Consider the following 21037-nt stretch of genomic DNA (forward strand, 5'->3'; position numbering starts at 1 on the left):
TTTGAGAAAAAATAATCTCGACAGAGTTGTCTTCCTTAACGTTTCTGTAACTGCAATACTAGCTAAAAATACTAATTTCTACAAAAAGAATCAATATGAAATATTTCCAAATATTGTTTACACTGTTACATATTAAATTGCAATGTAATATTAAAACGACAACTGTAATTAACATAAGGATAGAAGTGCTTTCAAAATACTTTTTCGTAAGTAAAGATAACACCTATGATATTGTACAAAATCATATTTTGTCAAGCGATGACTTATGAAGTGTATTAATATCTTAAAAGAATCGATATTAAATGTAATGTGAATAAAATCAAGCATAAATCCCATTTGTCATTAGTGTATAAATAGGTGAAAGCAGAGAATAGACGTGTAACTTGTTTTTTAATTTAGTGTTGATAAAAGTTTGTTAGAAAATGTCTTTTTATTGAATAAAATTAAATATTTCTCTTGTACATTTTTTATACCATGAAAAATGTTTCAAATTACAAAAAAAAAAAAAAAAAAATAGTATAAAATCATTGCTGAATATTTTAATATTTGTTTTAAAAAGACGGTTAAAGTCATGTTTTTTTTGGTTTGGTTCTGTTTTATGGCATATCACCCTTTTCGGGTTATTTAACGCCGAATATAGTATATGGGTTATTTCTGTTGCATTCAGTTATTTTGTAGAAGGTTTTTATTCTTCAAGCTCTTTGTATCTTCAATTACTAGTTTGTAGCGTTTGGTTGTTTTATAGTGGATTTTGTTTTTGTCGTCTGCATTTCAGAACATGCATGAGTTTTGCAATTGAGAAGGAAAAGGGTTATAGTATTAATGTTAAGAAACCAGTCAGGAAGTGGGGGAGGGAGAAAAAGAAACGGGGGGGGGGAATGTGGGTTGTTGTTTTTTGGCTTTGCAGAACATAATTATGTTCTGCAAAAAGGAATAGGAAAAAAAAAAAAAAATGTTCGGTGCATTTTATCCCACGAAGCCAATATCTTCAGACAGCCTAATCTGTTTTTTTTTGGTATGGAAATATGCTTAAAGATAACCTAACTCGTTCGCTAAATTACATTTGAAGCTCACTGTTTTGACTATCAAGTGTGTGCAACTTATTTAATGAAAAATATATGAAATATATGAAATCAAAAATGTAAAAAAATTCACAAGAGATAACTAGCAACGAAACAGGATTTATAATTATTAAAAAATTTATGGAAAACTAAGAATTATTTGAACCATCTGGAATTAATGTAGCACGAATCAAACAGCAATTAAAAATTAATACCTATTATTGCAATCGTAAAATGATTAAAAAAAATAAGCTAATATCAACAAAAAATATTATCTGTTAGTGAAAATAGAGCGATGAAGAACTAAAAATATTACAGGTAATTTTTGCTTTTAGAGCACTGAAAAATTGTCTTCATTTTATCGATATTCCAGGATGGAATAAATATTCTTTGAAATAAACTTAAGTTTTATTGCAAAAAACAGGAGGGGAAAAAAAAAACGCTAGTTAGAATTAAATATTGATTTTTCAGATGCAGTACTATACGAGTTCAACTTCAATAATCCAACTGACTTAATTTTATATTATATCCATATATGTGTATGTATAGTAGGTCTGTGATAAAAATCAATAATATACATAAACTGTGACCCATTTTTATTGGTTCTTAGTTAAACACCTAAAATCATGTATGAATATAAAGTCTTTCATTACATCCACCTTTGTCAGAGTGACATGAAATCAATCTTGCATTTATCTCAATGTTCTATTTTTTCTCGTTTGCAAAATGATATAAACAAAAAACTTGAACAAAATTAAACTTACTTGGACGTTGTTTTCCAGGTGCCTCTTTTACTGTCTGTCTTAGGTAGAATATTTATTGCTTCATTACCTAGACGGAGAGGACAAAACAGTGAAATGAAATCCTATATATTAATTTTCATTATTTCATTCAAATATGCAAAGTATTGTTAAAGGAAAAATGCTTTAATAGGCTGTAACAAATCAAATTCTACAGTTGTATATAAGAAAACAGTCAAGAGAAAAAAAAAACACCAAAGAGAAAAAAGACAAGGACAAATAAAAATACCCAAAACAAAAAATAAGATAAATACCCCCCCACCCCAAATAAAGTTAAGACAATCTATTATATAAATCTCACCTGTCTGTTTAAATGTATGTATGTTTGTATGTCTGTCTGTCTAAAACTTTCGACAAAGGCGACAGATTTTCACGAGATCGATATCGTTTTGAAGCTCGACCCTTCGGACAACAAATATCGAAAAATTGGCTAAAAACATTAATTCCTTCATCCTCAACTAGGCACTTTTTTACAGGGAGGGAGAGTCGCTTTTTCGCCAATATTTTCGAAAGGCATCCCCTCTTTTTGATTATCTAACCTTAATTTAAACCTACGTCACTTCCGGTTTGGCAATGAGTGCAATAGCAAAGACACCACATTTTTTTTCTGCCATTGTGGCACGGGTTCGAACCTGCCTTCCTACTACAACTTTCTTTTTTTTTGCTCAATACACACCTCCAAACACCCAGGCAATGCTGGGCACCCAGGCAATGCTGGGCACCCAGGCGCGTAAAAAATAAAGCAAAATACACTTCTCAAAAGAGAAAAATGAAATTACTTTTGAAATCTTTATAGTTTTTTTTTTTTTTTTTTTGCAAACACTAGAGTTTTTAAACAATAAGATCAGTATTTGTTATATTGATTTTAAACCTTAAATTCTGAAGATTATCATTCAAGGGAAAACAGTTTTATCATGACTTGCAATAACAATAAAAGCAAGAAAAAGGTGAAAAATTACCCATCAACTTTTGTGACTTATCCATGAGGACCTGATTCAATTTTTCTTTCAACCGATTGGTTTCTCGTTCTTTTTTCTTGGTTTCGTGTTTATATTGAGATTCCCGATGATTAATCACAGATTGTAACCGCTTCACCTTCAATTGGAAGAGACAAGATTAGCAACCATCATGATATGTTCAGTACATAAATGTTTTACATGTATTTTATAATGCAAGAAAAGGAAAAATTTTTATATTCTTTACGGAAATCAATATATTAATTTGATAAAATATTAAAATGACTGAATTCTTTTAATTACGTTCATTTTACACAATGACATAAATGCTAAAACTATGATAAATCTGGTTTGCTTGTTTGCACATTGTTTTAAATGGTGAAGGAAAGGATGAATGAGAGGAGATGTGGTGGGAAGAGGGGAATAGAGAAAGCAGCAGCAGCAGAAAAGGAGATTAAGATAAATGACAAAGAAGTTTCATTTTTGGTTATAATATCACAAATTATTTAGCTATAAGATTAAAACAAAATTCATTTATCTGTTATATGGCATATCAAATCTTTCGTTGATAAATGCTGAAACTATTGTAAACTATTCATTAAACACAAGTTGTTAATTTTTTTATTCTTAAAATAGTGTTCTTTTCAATAGTATTAGAGCAGCAATAAATTGGGTTTGAACTCTATCTAGTTAATCCCATAGTCCATGTCAGTATCCATTATATCACTTACTCCATTAAAGACATATTTAGAGTGCATGAATGCACTCTGTGACCATGGCTCCCCAAATTGTAGAGACATGGTAATCTTGGGAAGGTAGTTTACCCATTGCTTTCTGTCTTGATTCGAGGTGTATCTCTTCCTGTGAGTTAAATGCGCCCACAGATACCAACCTGAAATTTCTATGAGTTGGCACAGAACATACAGTGCCTCGCCTTCCCAAATGGTCACCTATCTGGTACTGGCCAGACTCATTGTTGCTTAACTTTGGCAATCTGTGCCACATTTAGAGTAGATGAAAAAAAAGAATAGTGCAAAAGTTAAATAAAAAATAAGTTAATTTACCTCATCTTTTTCAGATTTGAGAGCTGAACAAAGATTTCTATTTTTACTGGCTAAATCCTTTTCTTTTTCTTGTCTGAGTGCAATGTCGCGTTCAAGTCGTTCCACGTCATCTTTGAGTCGAAGCTGCGCAGTTTGCAGTTGATCATAATCGCTCATTGTGCGTCGCGTCCTGAAATTCCAAGCAGAAAGAATAAGTTTTTCGTTATGTTTGCATTAGAATTGAAAAATTTAACTTAAAATTATATAAAAAAAAAAATTTCTAAGACTGTTTTATTTAATGAAAAGTAAACTTAATTTAAACCTAAAGTAAATTATGCACATGATTTTTTTTTTTTTTACTCTTTTTCATCCCAACCAAAGCATATTGTCATCTATACTATTAATAAAATTCTAAATGTTTGTGTGTGTGTGTGTGTGTGTGTGTGTGTGTGTGTGTATATATACCAATAAATCTTTCGAACGGATGCACCGAATTGAAAAATCCTATTTTCCCCTGAAAGGTGTGAGTCCCTAGATTGTCCTTATCTATATATGGTTCGTAACGAACAACGCAGAGTCACACAAAAAGCCCGAAATAAGGGTTTTTGGCCAGTTTCATGCAATTGTCAAAAAAGTCACCTGCCCATAACGGAATTTAGCACTGTCTGTATGCAGTTGTGGTAACATCTTTCGGCATACGGACAGGAAGATAATGGATAACGCGTCTGACTATGGAGCAGGAGATTCCAGGTTCGAATCCTGGCAAATTCATAATAATTCTAACTAACGTTTACTCATCCTTACCCTTAGGGTATTTTTGTTTTTTTCAGTGATTTTGTTTTGTGCATATGGGAATTTCCCATACTTTGAGTTCACAGGATAAGCGTTGATTGTAAGACGATGTTGAGTGTACTCGATTTTGTGCTTGATTCTGCGTTGTGGGTGTCGACGCGGTGCAGCCGCTAGTATTTAATAAAATCCTTGGATTAAAGAAAACTTTTTATTTTTTTTATACTTCTCATCTTAACATTTGATAAACTAATACATATTGTAAATGTAAATTATACGTTTTATTTCAATTTGTTTTATATATTTATATTCCGATAAATAAGGAGAAACTTAAGAATTCAAAAATGGCCAGAGAACATCCTCATTATTCTGCTGGTTTGGAATATAAAGGGCTACTCTTTAAGATCACGTCTAATAGGTGACTGAAGACTTAAGTATTGTAGACTAATTAAGCATGGCATGGCTAAATCTGCCCATGAAAAACAATGATGTTATTTGTAAAATACGCTTAAATATGATATTTTAATTTGTACCAAATTTCATATATATTATTATAAAGTCGCAATTTCAAAAGTAAAAAAAAAGTAGAGGGGGGGATACCATAGCAACCTCAAATTAGGTACAAACAGTTGAAACATCTTAGGCACTATGACAAGTTTTTTTTGGTGGCCAGTGTTATTTTTGAAGAAAAAATAAGGATATTGATGATATCCTTTCTTTTCACTATTCTACCAACATTAATGTTTGTGGTGATTTGAAGATTCGTGATATTGAATGGCTGATGAATAGATTTTGACAGGATTTCTCCCGTGCTCATTATCGAACACAAATTGTTTACTGACATATTGCAAGTCTTCTTAAACTATTCCTGGCATTTTGTGGCAGGACTACCCGTTTAACCTATATATGAACTGATCCATACACAACCGGTGGACCAACCCTCACTTTCGCATGTCAATACATTTTGTTACTCTATTCCTATGTTCTGCTTTCCTTGTGACCCCTTAAACACGGTCATCACAAATAGTAAATTTTAAAAACTTTGTGCACATGCTGTACTTTTGTTTTGTATAATCATGTTATTTTTTATTTTTTTACACAGGCATCACCACGTTATCAAGGCCAAGAGGCCACTCGAGGATAAGGCTTAAAGAGTGTACAGTAGAAATTGGACAATATAGTAATTCGATAAATTTGTTAACTTATATAGAACGGCTCATCAAGAACTTGTTTACGTTAGACTTGAAGACAACCATATTGTAGCAGCTGGAAAGCAGGAAAACGGAAGACAATTCCACAGGCGTGCAGTTCTAAAAAAGAAGCTTTGTTCATGGAATCTATGTTTAGGTTTAGGCACAGATAAAGAGTAGGGGGAATTATTGATAGTGTTTTCAGCTAGACGAGGGTTTCTTGTGAAAGTTTGGCGAGGGGGGACCATAGATTGAAGCTCAGTCGAACACTTTCCATGAAAATAACGACACATCAGAGAAACTCGCAACATCTCTTCTGTGAGATAGAGGTTGCAGGGAAGAGAAAAGGACATCTCCTACGAGGCTACGAAGTCTATTTTGAACTATCAAGGCAGGACAAGTCCTTTCTAGCAGCTCCTGCTCAGATGTGGCAACAGTATTCCATCCTTGGACGTACTTGGCTCTTATATAGATAGAGAATTGCATTAGCAGTGAGATATCTACTGGATCGATAGAAAGATCCCACCATTTTTCCAGTGGCCTTGGCAACAGATTTGATGTACGTGTTCCATTTAAGATCAGGAGTAATGGTCAAGTCCAGAAGCTTGTCAAAACTTGAGGTCTCCTGAAGAGCCATTCATTTCAACTGATGCCAGATGGGGATCAGAGTGTTGATGCAAAGAGAGAAGCTTGGTTTTAGATGCATTAAAAGTAATCAACCACTCCTTCCCCCATTGTACCACGTGCTCAAGATCAGAGGAGAGAGAATTGGAGAGAACTTGGTCGTTTACTGTCTTAGATGTGCTACCATAAATGGTAATGTCATCAGCATAAATGTCTACAAATGATGTAAGGATGTGATTTGGAAGATCATTAATGTAGATCAGGAATAGAGTTGGGCCCAGGATGGACCCCTGAGGGACTCCAGCATTAATACTGTGAGCTTCTGATTTTTGCCCCTCAACTATAACTCTTATGAACCTATCAGAAAGAAATGATTTAATAATTAAGATATTTCCAGCTATACCATAGCTCTACACTAGTGGCAATTTCAAGCATAATTCTTACAGTTAAACATTTTACTGAATATAAATATGAGTGAATGCATTCATGTTAAAAAGTTTGTTACCGACCGTGATTCTAAATCTTCCCGGATACGACCATCCTGTTGGTATCTGTCAATCAACTCAGAACAGGCATTTACCAAAGAGACGATCTGATTTTGTTCTTCCTCAGCCCATGATGATAGACACATGTTTCGAAATACCTAGGAAGAACAAGAAAAAAAAAAAAAAAAAAAGAAAGTGAAATGGATAAAATAATCACAGAAAATTCAAGCCATTTACATTAAAAGAAAATTTAACCACAATTTTTTTTTTTTTTTTTTTTTTTTTTTCAAAAGATTTTGACAATTAAATGTAATTATTAAAATATCATTCGGGCATGAAATTTATTTTTTAAACTAAATAGTAATTGTTATAAATTGTTAATTTTGTTAAAAAAAAAAAAAAAAAAAAAAAAAAAATAGTCACAAAGTCTCTTCAAGTTTTTACAATGACTTAAAAGTAAATTATATACCAAATAGTGGTAAAAACTCACCCGATAATTGTCATAGTAACTTGAAGCTGTTAAAAATGAAATTTAATTATCCTAACGAGTTTAATGAACTTGAAAACAATTGTAATCTGTACAAAATTTCCTTTCATTTGATATGCTACAAGTTATATTTTGTTAATTTCTTTGAATTGTGTCATGGTGGCCATCTTGGATTTCCTGGTGGCCATCCAAAAAAGTATTGAATAAATAGCTACCAAAATTTTATTCTTAATATTTGTGGATTCGCTAAAAATTTTAAAGCCAGAAATAATTTTCTATTCAACAGCTTAGTTCAAATGATTCCAAATTCCTTTAAAATTTTACAAAGTGTCAAAGTAATTCATTTTCCAACTATTAAATGCCTGACTTAAGAGACTGAAATGCATTTCTTAATAAGATTTGTAAATTTTACAATTCTTTTTTGATTTTAATCAATATTTGATTAATAGTAAATAAAAATACCCTAAATTCAATGTGTAATAATCAAAGTTACGTTTATGTGACAAATACAGGCACACATCTGAGGTTACCTCATAATTTTATATGGAGAGAAATATGAATTCCATATTGAAACTCGATAAAAACTTTACGTTCAAATATTTTTTTTATATCTCTTGATTTTTTTTTTAAATGTCTATTTCATCCATATTAAATAGTAAAATAGAAACCAACTTATTTTTATAAATCTGTCTTTCATTATTTTTCATTATCCAAGAAGCTATACAGCATGCCATACCCAAGCAACATATCAATATTGTAAAAAAGATAAATGAATATAAATTCGTTTATAAACAATATTTTTTCTACTCATAGTAGATTCAGTGGCGCAGAGAATAAAGAGCTGGACTCAAGTTGGCATAATTACTGTATCTAGCCACACTGAGGAGTTGAGAAATGATGCAACAACTGTCAGTGAATGATTAAGATTAATAAATATCTACGCTCCAAATTTCAACATGTTGACCATCTTACCATTTATTTTCTTAACTATGTTGACATGCACAATTCTTGACAGCACTTGTTTCGTAGTGCTAAATCATTAAATCATTTATGTAATTACTAGAAAAATAGTCCAGCTTTGCCCGGTCGTAAAATACACTTAAATACAATATTTTAATTTGTCCAGATTTCGTATATATTATTATAATCGTGATTTCAAAAGTAAAAAATAAAAGTATTTGGGTGCCATCACTTAGAATCGAAACCGAAAGCAAAACTCACATTCAAAACTGGTGTCATTACCACTGTACCAACGTGACACGCATAGGAACTGATTAAAAATAAACTAAGATGAATGAACAAAATGTATAACGATTTTTCTTTTTCAATTTTGACCCCTTAAAAACTATTTTAACTGGCTTAAGACACATAAAAGAACGGCCCATAAAAAATCCAATGATTTGAGGGCCCTAGCGCTGCTGTGCGACTTTTAGTTTCGGAAGAGACAGACAGACAGACATAGTAAGTTTTATAAATTATATCAATTCTTAATGGTAGGATGGCCAACATCTTGAAATTTGGAATATAAACTTGTCATATGCTCTGTATTACATTGAGTTTCATAAATTAGATTGGTATAAATAAACGGTGAAATATAATTCAATAAACATTTTCCCTTCATATATATATATATATATATATACACACACACACACACACACATTAGCAAAAACTACCCCTCATCCCCTGTGAGACAGTAGTTAATCTAGATATAGTCTTGTCTACAGAAAAGCAAAGAAACAATTTTTATTTCACATTTTGATAATTTGAAGAAAAACAAAAAGATGATTGTCATGGTGTTATTTTGATAAATTCCAATATTCGGATTTGATTTTGTACAAGTATAATCTCCATAATGAAAGGAATAAACGAAAAATTAGAGCAATTATCAAGAATAACCAACAGAAATAAAAAAAGGATGAAAAAAATATAAATAAATCAATAACTATTACCAAAGGCAATACAGCGCCTTTACTATCTACCTGCTTGCTTATGTTTTTGTGTTTTAAAGTATTTTAGTGTTTTCATATATTCGAACAAATTTTTAAGTGAAAAAAAAAAAAAAAAAAAAAAAAAAGGACGCTTTAAAATATTTTAAAAGCACAAAAAAAAAAAAAAAAAAAAAAAAAAAAAAAAAAAAAGGCAGGTAAGTAGAAAAGTACATTTTATTGCTTTTGATAACATTTATTTATTGACTTTTTTTTCCACATTTTTCTTGACAGTTGTCAAAAACTGAACATCAATTGGTCAATATAGCAATCATATATTCACTAGCAAAAATACCTGCACTTTGCGAGGGACTTTGCTGTTTTCTTGGGTACCCGCTCTGTGGACCCTCTTGCAGTAAGTGGATGTTGTAAGTGCTGCACCAAATATGACCTTAACCTTTGATCTTGAAAAATGGTGTGCACCATCCCTAGGTCAGAGACCATACTCGTGTCAGGTTTGGTCTTGACTTTAGAAAATGGTGGGGGACCATCATCATGCCAGGTTTGGTCATGATTGGTTCAGTGGTGTGGGATCTAGGAGAATTGTACACACACACAAATGCTACTATATATATATATATATATATATATATATACTTCAGAATAAAGTTATCCAGCAAATCAATTGGTATGGAAACCTGTGATTATTTGTCTTACAAAATATTATTGGCAGTAATATTCTATAAGGACAATCTCGTCTAATGTGATTTGGATTACTCAAAATACAGATTGGATCCCATTAACTCACTGCTACCAAAGACCTTTATTTCGGATTTAACCATGCAATTTGGATGTGAATTTCTATATCCTTTTCATTAACTTCCCTTACTCTATGATATTTAATTACTTTAAATAACTTTTAATTGTGATTTTCCATGTCTCAATGGCTTTAGCAAATAAGGTGTAAACCATTATAATTAATTGCTAATATTTTCTCCTCTGAAGAGATGGTAGACATCGAATTCCTATAGGATAAGGAATTATAATATTTCAAATATATTCTTTGTCTTACATAGAATAATAAAAATATTTTTGATTTGAAATTTAACCATTTCACGTCATAAATTTTAAAATTTATTGAATGACTAAAATTTGATCATATATATATATATATATATATATATATATATATATATATATGAATTTAAAATTGTTTTTTCACCATTATTAAAGACAGAATAAAAACAAAACTTATTACTTTTTTTGTATCTTTTATGGCAAATGCAATAGTTATCACAATCATCAGCATCATTGTCATCAACAACAAAAATTAAGTTTTAAAAATAAAATATTTAATTATCAAAAGTAAAACTTTTGCATTTAATGCAGAGTTTCTGTTTAAGATTAAATTATTTCAAGGTCATATAAGTTTTGCATGTGTATACATGATCGGAAGTGATAATTCGAATTTCAAAATAAGTTTGAATGTTAAACATTTTTCATTAAAATCGGTGTAATTAATATGCTACTACAACTACTACTAATATCAATGAACAGAACTATTACATATAAGAAAATTGGAGACCAAAAATAGAAATTAATTGAGTAGAATATTAATTTATTAGAGAGTCTTTATAAAATTATGCAAATGAAGCATCTGGATGAGTGTTGGCAGTGTTCAGTTGTGTATATATAATGTATTTGAAAAATGTTTTGATGTCTGATTGAAATAAATGTAACATGTTTTGAATAAGTGGAAAAAGGTTTATTTAAACTATGAACAAATTAATTGTAACCAAACAACAGTAGGCAGTCCGGATGGAGAGAAGTGTTAAAAAAAGTGGTAGCAGGCAGGATGAAAAGAAGGTGAAAAAAAAAACTTAACGTCTTAGCTGATGCATCCATTGTGAAACTGGAAGTCGCGAGCGTTGGAATTAAGGGTAGTCAATCCAACGGAGACAATGACTTGCAAAAATGCTGACAAAAAAAAAAACCGACCCCCCTCCTTATAGAAAACTGCCCAGTTGAGGATGAAAGAATTAATGTTTTCGGCAAATGTTTTTATATTTGTTGTCCAAAAGACCGAGCTTTAAGACAATACCAATTTCGTCACATTCCAACGCATTTGTCGGAAGTTTTTGCAAGACATACAAACACGCGTATTTTTGCCTTTTATATATTACACCCCGTGCCAGAATTATATGCAAATCGATATTTTTGTTCTGATAGTTTTCAATAAAAATTTGTGAAATTTAGCACGTTATATGGCAACACTAACAGAAGCACAGATCTAAAATTTTAAGCTAATCTACTCAGTAATAAACAATTGGCAGCCATTTTAGTGATTTGCATTTTTTCAGCGTGCCAACTTTATATGCAAACCAATGCTAAAATATGGTGAAGTGCTAAAAGATCATCGAAACATTAATTATTCTAGGAATTTGTAAATTGAGAACAATAATAAAGAACAAACAACTTCAATATGGTTTCATAGTACAATCAATATCTGATATAATTACCATTTTTATTGACAAGAGCAAAAAGCCTTGGATCCATTGAGGATGTCAAACTTTCGATTCCAAATTTTGCAATCGTCCTCAAAATACGGCAACGAGTTGATTTGGATACATCAGGAATGCCAGCTTTTTCAAAAACTTGTTTGCTAGTTTCAAGTGGGTTACGGCCAACTTCTCCCTTGATTTTGCTCATTGTTTGACGTGACAGATAGGATTTCTTACGAATTTTCCCTTTGTCAGAATGTCTGTTGCAAAGTTAAGGGTTAGTACAATATGTTTTGGTTGCACGATGATCACGGTGTAATTCTTTGGCAATTTCTAAGGTGGAAATTTTATGGAGCCTTTGAACAATTTTAGGCTTCTTAGCTTGACTCAAAGCACCTTTACGTCCCATCTTGCATATAAAGTTGGCACGCTGAAAAAACTGCAAGTCACCAAAATGGCTGCCGTTTGCTTGCTATTATGCAGATCAGCTTAAAATTTTATATCTGCACATGCATTAGTGTTGCTGTATAACGTGCAAAGTTTCACGAATTTTCATTGAAAACTTTCGGAGTTAGAACAAAAATATCGATTTGCATATAATTCTGGCATGGGGTGTAGATTCAAGAGGCGATGCAGCATCTATGTACACATACTTGCATATACACGTAAAATGAACCAACTTATTTTTATAACACTACATTTGATTATCCTTCATTTTTCACCCAAGCGATTATCTTTATTATATAAAGGACAAATATGTCTATGTGCAGCTAAAACTTGAATACACAGCACTCATAAATTTATATAAAAAGTGTATATCTAAGAAAGATTCCTTATTTGGTGGTCAAATGACCATTTATATCATTTAATATTTATGAAGACATACATACATCTTTTAATATTATCATGTAGAAGGAAATAACTGATTTATTTAAGAATTATTTCTCTAATACTAATTTGAGTTGTGTGTGTGTGTGTGTTTGTATCTAAAGAGACGAATAGGCTGGGTAAAGAAGAGTGAGAGGGAAAACAGGGTAGGAGGAGAAGAGAGATGGGTAGCAGTTATGTTACATTTTTGCCCCAGACAATGCTAGTAAAACTAGCTTTGCTATTAAAAAGACTAGCAAGCGATTTACCTTGTTTAAATAAACAATGTATTCATCAACATTATCTTCTGTACATAATCTGCTGCTATTGGTGAGAAACTGAAAACTGTGGCCGTGTTGGTTCCACTCGGACAAGCATGAGTTGTTCATTTCATTGGCCAGTTGCATGGAGAAATTGTTACTTCCATGGGTGTCGTCCATCCTGAAACAAGTGGAGAAAAAAAAAAAATCATATTACATTTCAAACATGAACATTTATACTATGCTTTTGTAAACAAAGTATTTGTATATATTTATTTAGGTACTGATGCAGAAATAAGATATTACATACTTTAATAAGTAAATCAATCCTTTTTAACTCTTTAATTTTATAACTAGTGGGACCTGTGGAAATTCAACAGGGGGACCGATTCATATGTAATATATTGATGTTGGCATTCTGTAGATATTCAGTGTAAATGGCGACGCTGATATTATTGTAGCTATTTTGTTAAAACTGCAAAAGTATTTATACAAGCTAGCAGGGGCGCCCCGCATAGCCAGGTTGTAAAATATGCTTAAATATGATATTTTAATTCCTGCAGATTTTGTATATATTATTATAGAGTTAATGTTCTATCAATTTTTATATATTATAAAGTTGCGATTTAAAAAATAAAAAAATATATCTATATGACTTGGGTTCATCAGCTTGAATCGAAACCAAATCCCAAACTTATGAAAAATTATATAACTTTAGTTCCTTCAGCTATAATCGAAACCAAAACTTATGAAGAATTCTTGATAAAATTATTTTCAAAAAAATAATAGATTATTGGAGTGCCATCAGCTATAATCAAAACCAAAATTATGAAGAATTCTTAGTAAAATTATTTATAAAAAAATTAAATGACTTGAGTGCCATCAGCTATAATCTGAATTGAAACTGAAATTGATGAAGAATTCTTGGTAAAATTATTTATTACAAGAAATAGAAATATATAACAATTAAATGACCTGGATGCAAGCGTGACAAGTAATAACACATGCTATCGTATTAATATATAGATTGTATGTTTTATTTTCGTATAGGGTAATCAAAAATGACACAAAACGATATTGTTTTCATTTATTGTTGCAATAATAGTATTAGTAATGTAGATGCAGCTGTGAACAAAAACAACAAAAAAGGACGATTTTTGTTCTTTGCAGTTATTCAATTTGAAAAAAAATTTTTAGATACAAAATGAAGTTTTCTCACACGTCCGTGGACTTATGCAAAGAAAATACCGTACTGAAATAATATTTAGAAATATAGTCCTAACATGAAGAGGAGAGGATGTTTTGTAACTATTCTGTACTTTCACCTAACAATTGAATAAAGAAAAAATACCATCAAACTTTAATTTGACCTCAAAATACTATTAATAGCCTGGTACCTTCTCTGCATAAGCACCGTTATTTCTTTTAAAAACATGGCTTTTAGTAAATAAAAAGTTTAGGAGCAAATGCTGAAACTGATTTCACTAAATTCATATGACCGAAATGTGAATTTCAGTTATTTATTTGGTGTGAATAAGTTTTATTGAAAAGAAAACAGAACTTATATCTCGATTCTTCCAATTTGTTTGAGATTTTATTCCATGTTTTAAACCTCCCTGCTGATTACCTATACTCAATATCTGCTCAATACTCTAGAGCTCTGCAGTAGTATACAATGCACACTTATTGTAAGCGATTCATTCCATCAAAAGTAATTCATCAAGCTAACTAGTCTAATCTGACGAATTCTTTTAGTAGAAAGAAAGAAACGTTTGTATAGTTTACTTACAAGTGTGTATTTTAACACACACACACACACACACACACTTGCAGAGCATCATTGTTTCTTAAAATGAAAACAGCACTTTTATGTGTAAAAAAATTAATGTTTATTTGATGAGTAAAAAGTGTAAACATACTTTTGTTTAATACAAAAGTCGTGGTTTTAAGACAGAAGGAATAAAAAAGAATGAAATGCGTTTTTAAATATATTTATAAAAATTGATAACTTGAAAGATGAACTTTTCTAAAAAGAAAAAGAAAAATTGCCATAAATGCGATCATGTTAGTAGTTGATAAAAATCTGTAAAAATTTAGTAAAAAATCTTATTGACAGTGACTATTCGATAGATCTTGCTTGCTAGAACTTCAAACCATGACATCATTTTTCAGTGCAAGTGCCTGAATCTATTTTTATGATGGGCACGGTTTTTATAAATTTTGTATTAAGATCCAAAATATTTTACCTTTGAACTTTAATTCTAGTCAGAAATTACTTTCTAGCTGACAAATGTTTTAAAACACTCATTAGGATCATTTATTTTTTGTTTTAAATAATTACTGTAGATAAAAATATGGCTGTGAGAAATTCCCAAGTGATTTTGAAGCCTTTAAACTATTTATTTTGAAAGTAATTATAATAGCTAGAAATTAGCTTTTAAATGACAGTTTTAAAGCTTCAAAATCTCTTTGAAATTTTCCACAGCCATTTTGCTATCTATATAAATAAAACAGTATATGTAGGCATGTAAAAACATTTAACCGATAAACTCTTAAACTACTGATCACATAGCACTTAAATTAACAGGAAATAGTAATAATTAGGGCTAGGACAACAGCATATTCTTTTCATTGTTTTGACCCACAATTAAGATACCTTTAAACCAAACCGAAAGCAAGGGAGATGTGAAGGAACGGTGAAAATATAACCGGCAGATAAAGACGAGTGAGGAGGGGGGAATGGAAAGTGGAATTAACATGATACAGTAAAAATGGAGGAAGTCAATCGTCTTATCAGCTGCCAAAGTAAAAATTTTAAATCCAGTCAGGAGAGAAGATCAAAGGTTGATAATTGTAAAACATACAATAAAAGAAATAAAATTTAAGTAATAAAATAATATGAAAAAAAAAAAAAAAGATTTTTTTTAGCAGCTTTGTAGCTATTTGAAATCCAACGGATTCTATAACTTCTTTATAAAATTTATGTTGTTTCATTTTACAAGATACGGTATCAAAAATAATATTCAATTTCTGATACGGTTGACAAGTCACATACACTGATTTTGAAAACCAGTTTTATTTAATACATATTTCTTAATCATTAAGGCTATGACAACAGCATATTCTTTTCATTGTTTTGACTCTCGAGTGTGTATCTTGATATCTTATATGCTTTTATATAGAGTGATGTGGTTCTCTGTTGATTAACTGTGTCGGATATATACTCGAGGGTCAAAACAATGAAAAGAATATGCTGTTGTCATAGCCCTAATAATAATAATGGTTTATAACAAGTAAAATCTTTGTTTGGATGAATGAATAACGTGCACAGAAATATGTCAGTAAGTAGAAATGCAAAATATTCATTTCAACTTTCCAACATTTTTATTACTTTTGCACATGTGCAAATTCGTTCATAGCTTGAAGTGGCTTAATCTTAAGTCTTTCTCATCTATTTGTCGATAGCTCAAACAGTAGGGAATGCAGTTGGAGTGCTAAATGTTTTGGTTCTAGCTGATAACATCAAAATCTTAAAAATCTTAAAATCGTACTATATATTAGGTACAATATAATATTCAATAGAGAACCGACTCGGTAATACAAAACCTGCATGAATTAAAATATATGTAAGTGTATTTTATGCCCCCCCCCCCTAGTCTATAATAATAACAATGAACACATTTTGAAGCCTTTAAACTAGTGACTAATAAAGCAATCTCAGTAAAATTTAAGTCATAATCAAAAAAAAAAATTGTGTTTTATGGTTTATTTGTACTGTTAAACCAAAAACATTTATGATCACTACTATTCAAGAAAATAACTATTTTCATTAACATTTTATTTGACTTTGTTTTTAATACAGCTTAAATTTTTCAACTGAAATAATATAGATTAAAATTATGAATTTCTATATTTATTTGGGTGAACTAATTTCCAAAGATCACTTGTTTTTAAATAAAAATTCATTTTGTCTTGATTCTTGTAATGTTCCACATTCAACTACGTTTGCTTATTTAAAACTAATTTAAAAATCAACCAATAATTATAAAAGTTAAACCCTTTAAGGAATCTAAATGGAAATGTGCAGTCTAATTTATGCAAAATATTTGGGAAGTCTTATGTTTTAAGACAGTCCTAATATTAGCTTTCAGTTTCTTGTATATAAAATAAATTACAATTCTACTTTGTGTGCTCTAATTCCGTTACAGAAGTTTGTGTACATTTATGCACGGAGCAGGGAAATAGTCATGACTTGCTTACTTTTAAATTTAAAAAAGATTCTTATTGAGACATTTTAAGCAATTTCAATTTCTTCATGTTTATTGCTACATTTAAGCTATCGGAAATGAAAGTATCATATGTAAATGCATATATTACATAATTTAAACAGTAATACTCTATATCTAAAATTTGTTATTTTTAATTTTTTTTATTATTATTTTTTTATTTTTTATTTTATTTTTATTTATTTTTTTAACTTATCAAGGCTAAAAGCCACTCAAGGATAAGGTTTAAGAGACTGTCAATTGATGAAATTATGAAAGAATTAAAAGAAACTAAATGAACAAAACTTGATGACTTATGACAGTTTATGAAAAATATTTGTTGAAGTCTGCAGGAAAGCAATCCCATAGTAATGTGTTTCAACCATTTCAAAGATGGAAAGTTCTTGGAAAGAAAACTTTGCAGTTGTGCTTGATGTTAGGCATATGAAAGAAAGGAAAGTTCTTTGCATGTGTGGTAATAAAACGAGTTCTTGGTGTGAATGTCTTACAAGGAAGAACCAGAGATTGCAGTTCAAGTCTAGCACCTTCCATAAAAATAATTATAGAGTTGAGAAAGATTAACGTCTCCTGTGTGAGAAAGTTATTGCAGAAAAAAGAATAAATCATTTTTTCACTAGATTATAAAATCAATTTCGTACTTTAAGATAAAGAATGTTCTAAATGACCCCCTCCCGTGCCAATATGACAACAATACACCCTCTTAAGATGTACCCAACTCTTATATTAAAAGGTAGAGGATTACATCAGGAGTCAGATATCTCTGAAGCAGTAAAATAATCCAACCATTTTTCAAACAACCTCAACAACAGAGAAGTCTTATTTTTATGGAGTGAAAACCAGTCCTAGAAGCTTATAAAACAATGAACTTTCTCAAAGATACATTCATTTCAACTATAGCAAAACGAGGATTTGAGCATTGGTGGTGAAAGGAGAGGAGCTTGGTTTAAGTAGATGCATTAGAAGTCTTACACCTGTTCAGTACCCCGTCTAGTGTTATTCTCAATAACTCGAGAACCAAGTCTCTGCACAGCAGCTCTGAAAAAAAATTTTTTTTTTTTTTACATAGGCATCACCACTTATCAAGGCCAAGAGGCCACTCGAGGATAAGTGTTAAAGAGTGTACAGTAGAAATTGGACAATATAGTAATCGTTAGTAATGGAAATTCGGTAAATTTGTCAAGTGGAATGGCTCATCAAGAAGTTGTTTACATTAGACTTGAAGACAACCATATTGTAGTCAGCTGGAAAGCAGGAAAACGGAATCTATATATTTTATATATTTGCACATACAGGATTCACTCTTAAAATAATTAACAGATCATTATGTATTCTGAAACACACCTTCTAGGAGTAAGGGTGAGTAATGTGAGCTATATTTAGTTTAATTTTATTAAGGGGAGCAAAAAAGGGTATAAAAGTTATTTGTGAGAATTCATGTATCTCAAGATCTTTTTTCTTTTAATTTTAATATATTTTAACAATAGATATTTCAAACATTTCAGCTTCTTTGAAGTATTTTAAGGAGTTTTTTGGGAGTACAATATGGGCACAACCTTCCACTTGAAAATTTAAATATTTCGGATTTGTACTAAGTTTGATCCATCGTCATAATACATCAATTAATCAAAGTTTCTTGGATTTCAATTTTTTTTTTTATGATCCTTAAGCTTATATTTTGAACATTTTCTAGAAAAAAAAAATAATGTAATGGATTTTGATCAAAATTAGAATAAGGATTCTAGAGATAAGGTTTAGTAGAATTATAATTCTACTAAACCTTATCTCTAGAATCCTTATTCTAAAAAAATTTTGAGCCATTTTTAATCTCCTTATGAAGATTAAAATCAAAATATATTTTGATTTTAATCTTCATAAGGAGATTAAAAATGGCTCAAAATTTTTTTTTTTTTTCAGGGAGAGTATTCTAGTTTATATGGAATCTATTACATTTGATCAGTAACAAAATGCATACACATTTGTGTGTTCGACATATGTAATCATATGAATGCCTTCTAAGCTAAAAGGGAGAGAAGAGAAAAACAAAAAAACTTTTCATTGGTTGATTTTGAAAATTCAAATACCAACAAAAATATGACCAATGCGATTCATGAGCGCCAGTTTTATTTTCTGTTAACGGTTGGTGAAACATTTCGGTTAGCATATTTAATTTTCTACAATAACATTTCCCCCTCCTTTCCCAGCTTTCTGTTTGGGAACGCTTTTTTGTTGGTAACTGCATCAAATTCTCTAGTAACGAAGAATAAACTAGGCCAGAGTCCATAGACAAAAATGATGTGGGTTGGTTTAGAATGACTAACAGAGAAAAAAAAAATCAGCCCATCTTTCTGATGTAACAAATAATAAAAAATAAGCACACAAATAATGATAATATGCAAGTTAAGGCAACTATATTTGTAAGGTTATTTAAAGTAGTGGTTCACATGGACTCTCAGGATTCAGTTTTTAGTCAAAATAAAAGATTGACAATTTCTTTACTTTTTTTTTTTTTAATGAAAAATAGAATAGGATAGGAGGGGTCACAAAAAAAAACAAGAAAAAAAAACAACAACAAAAAACAAACAAACAAGTAAAGCATGCATGGTTCGTCCCGTGAGTGCACAGTGAACAAGGTATAAAAAAAAAAAAATGACAAAGTTCAGTATTGCCCCCCCCCCATTTAGCCTCAAAAGTCCCCAGAGGATGTCAAATCCTAGTGAAAATGAACAAACGGTGCAGTTTTAGGTATTAACATATGTAAATTTGAGTTCTGCACCATGCAAAAAAATAAATAAATAAAATAAATAAGGCCATCATTTGCCTCCACTCTCCATTTAGCCCCCAAAGTCCCCAAGGTCTTAACATATGTAAATTTGAGTTCTGCACCATGCAAAAAAAGAAATGACGAAGTCAACCATTTACCCCTCCCCGCCCCATTTTAGCTTCAAAAGTCCCCAAGGCCATAACATATTTAAATTTGAGCTCAGCACCATACAAAACTGCTAAATAGACATACAGAAAATTTTGGACAAATATGGTAAAATAGTCCCAAAAATGGTGTGTTTTTATTAGCACTAAAAGAGCCCCTGGGGCACACTCAAAAATTATCTTGAAGTATAAACAAAATTATATAGAAATCAGTTACAACTTTTCAGAAAGTATCAATTTTTTTTAATAAGCACAAAAGTGTCAATTTTAGCCATTTTAACCTGTTAATGTTTGTGCAAAATTTAAAAAAATTCCAAGGCATAATTGAGAAAAGTGCGGACGGACGAACGGACGAGGGTGAATTTACAGGTCCGCCTTCCTTTTGTCGAAATTTGAGAAAAGGGAAGGAAAATAACCATTGTTTTCTGTATCATTTATTTTAATAGAGAAAAATAGTTAGATCCAGAAAAATATTTTTTTCTTTTTTTTTTTTTTTTTTTATTAATGACTAGCATTAATTACTTGGCATTTTACCAGATGCAGAAGTTATTTATTTTTACTTTTTATTTGTTTGCACATTTTTTAAAACATATACAGAAGAAACAAAAGTTATTAAGGAGACCATTTTTAAAAAAGTTTTTTTTTTTTACCTCATTCAAATACATAAGTTATTCCCCTTGCTGATTGTTTTTTTGGTTGAAGAATGTTTCCATATTACCAGTTGTCTAGATAGAACACCAAATTTAAAAAAAAGAAATTGCAGCGAAGTATATTACGGTAGTGCCAATAACATGGCACAACAATTTGAAATTGGCTAGTCAGAATCAAAGTTTGA

General features: G+C 30.6%; 1 protein-coding gene across 2 annotated transcripts in view; it reads right to left on the reverse strand.

The window, feature by feature from the left end:
- The window catches only part of LOC145280050 (afadin- and alpha-actinin-binding protein B-like), a 114816-nt gene that overhangs the window by 43482 nt on the left and 50297 nt on the right, over positions 1-21037 (reverse strand). For both annotated transcript variants that reach the window (XM_080131731.1, XM_080131730.1), the window contains exons 2-6: positions 13001-13172; positions 6973-7106; positions 3882-4050; positions 2821-2956; positions 1826-1892 (exon numbers count right to left, since the gene is read on the reverse strand). In XM_080131731.1, coding sequence (XP_079987857.1) covers positions 1826-1892; positions 2821-2956; positions 3882-4050; positions 6973-7106; positions 13001-13171 — 677 coding nt within the window. In that variant the 5' untranslated portion in view covers position 13172. The remainder of the gene's footprint in view (positions 1-1825; positions 1893-2820; positions 2957-3881; positions 4051-6972; positions 7107-13000; positions 13173-21037) is intronic.

The sequence above is a fragment of the Euprymna scolopes genome, chromosome 7 (assembly GCF_053919585.1).
Source record: "Euprymna scolopes isolate OS-2025 chromosome 7, ASM5391958v1, whole genome shotgun sequence".
Lineage (NCBI taxonomy): Eukaryota > Metazoa > Mollusca > Cephalopoda > Sepiida > Sepiolidae > Euprymna > Euprymna scolopes.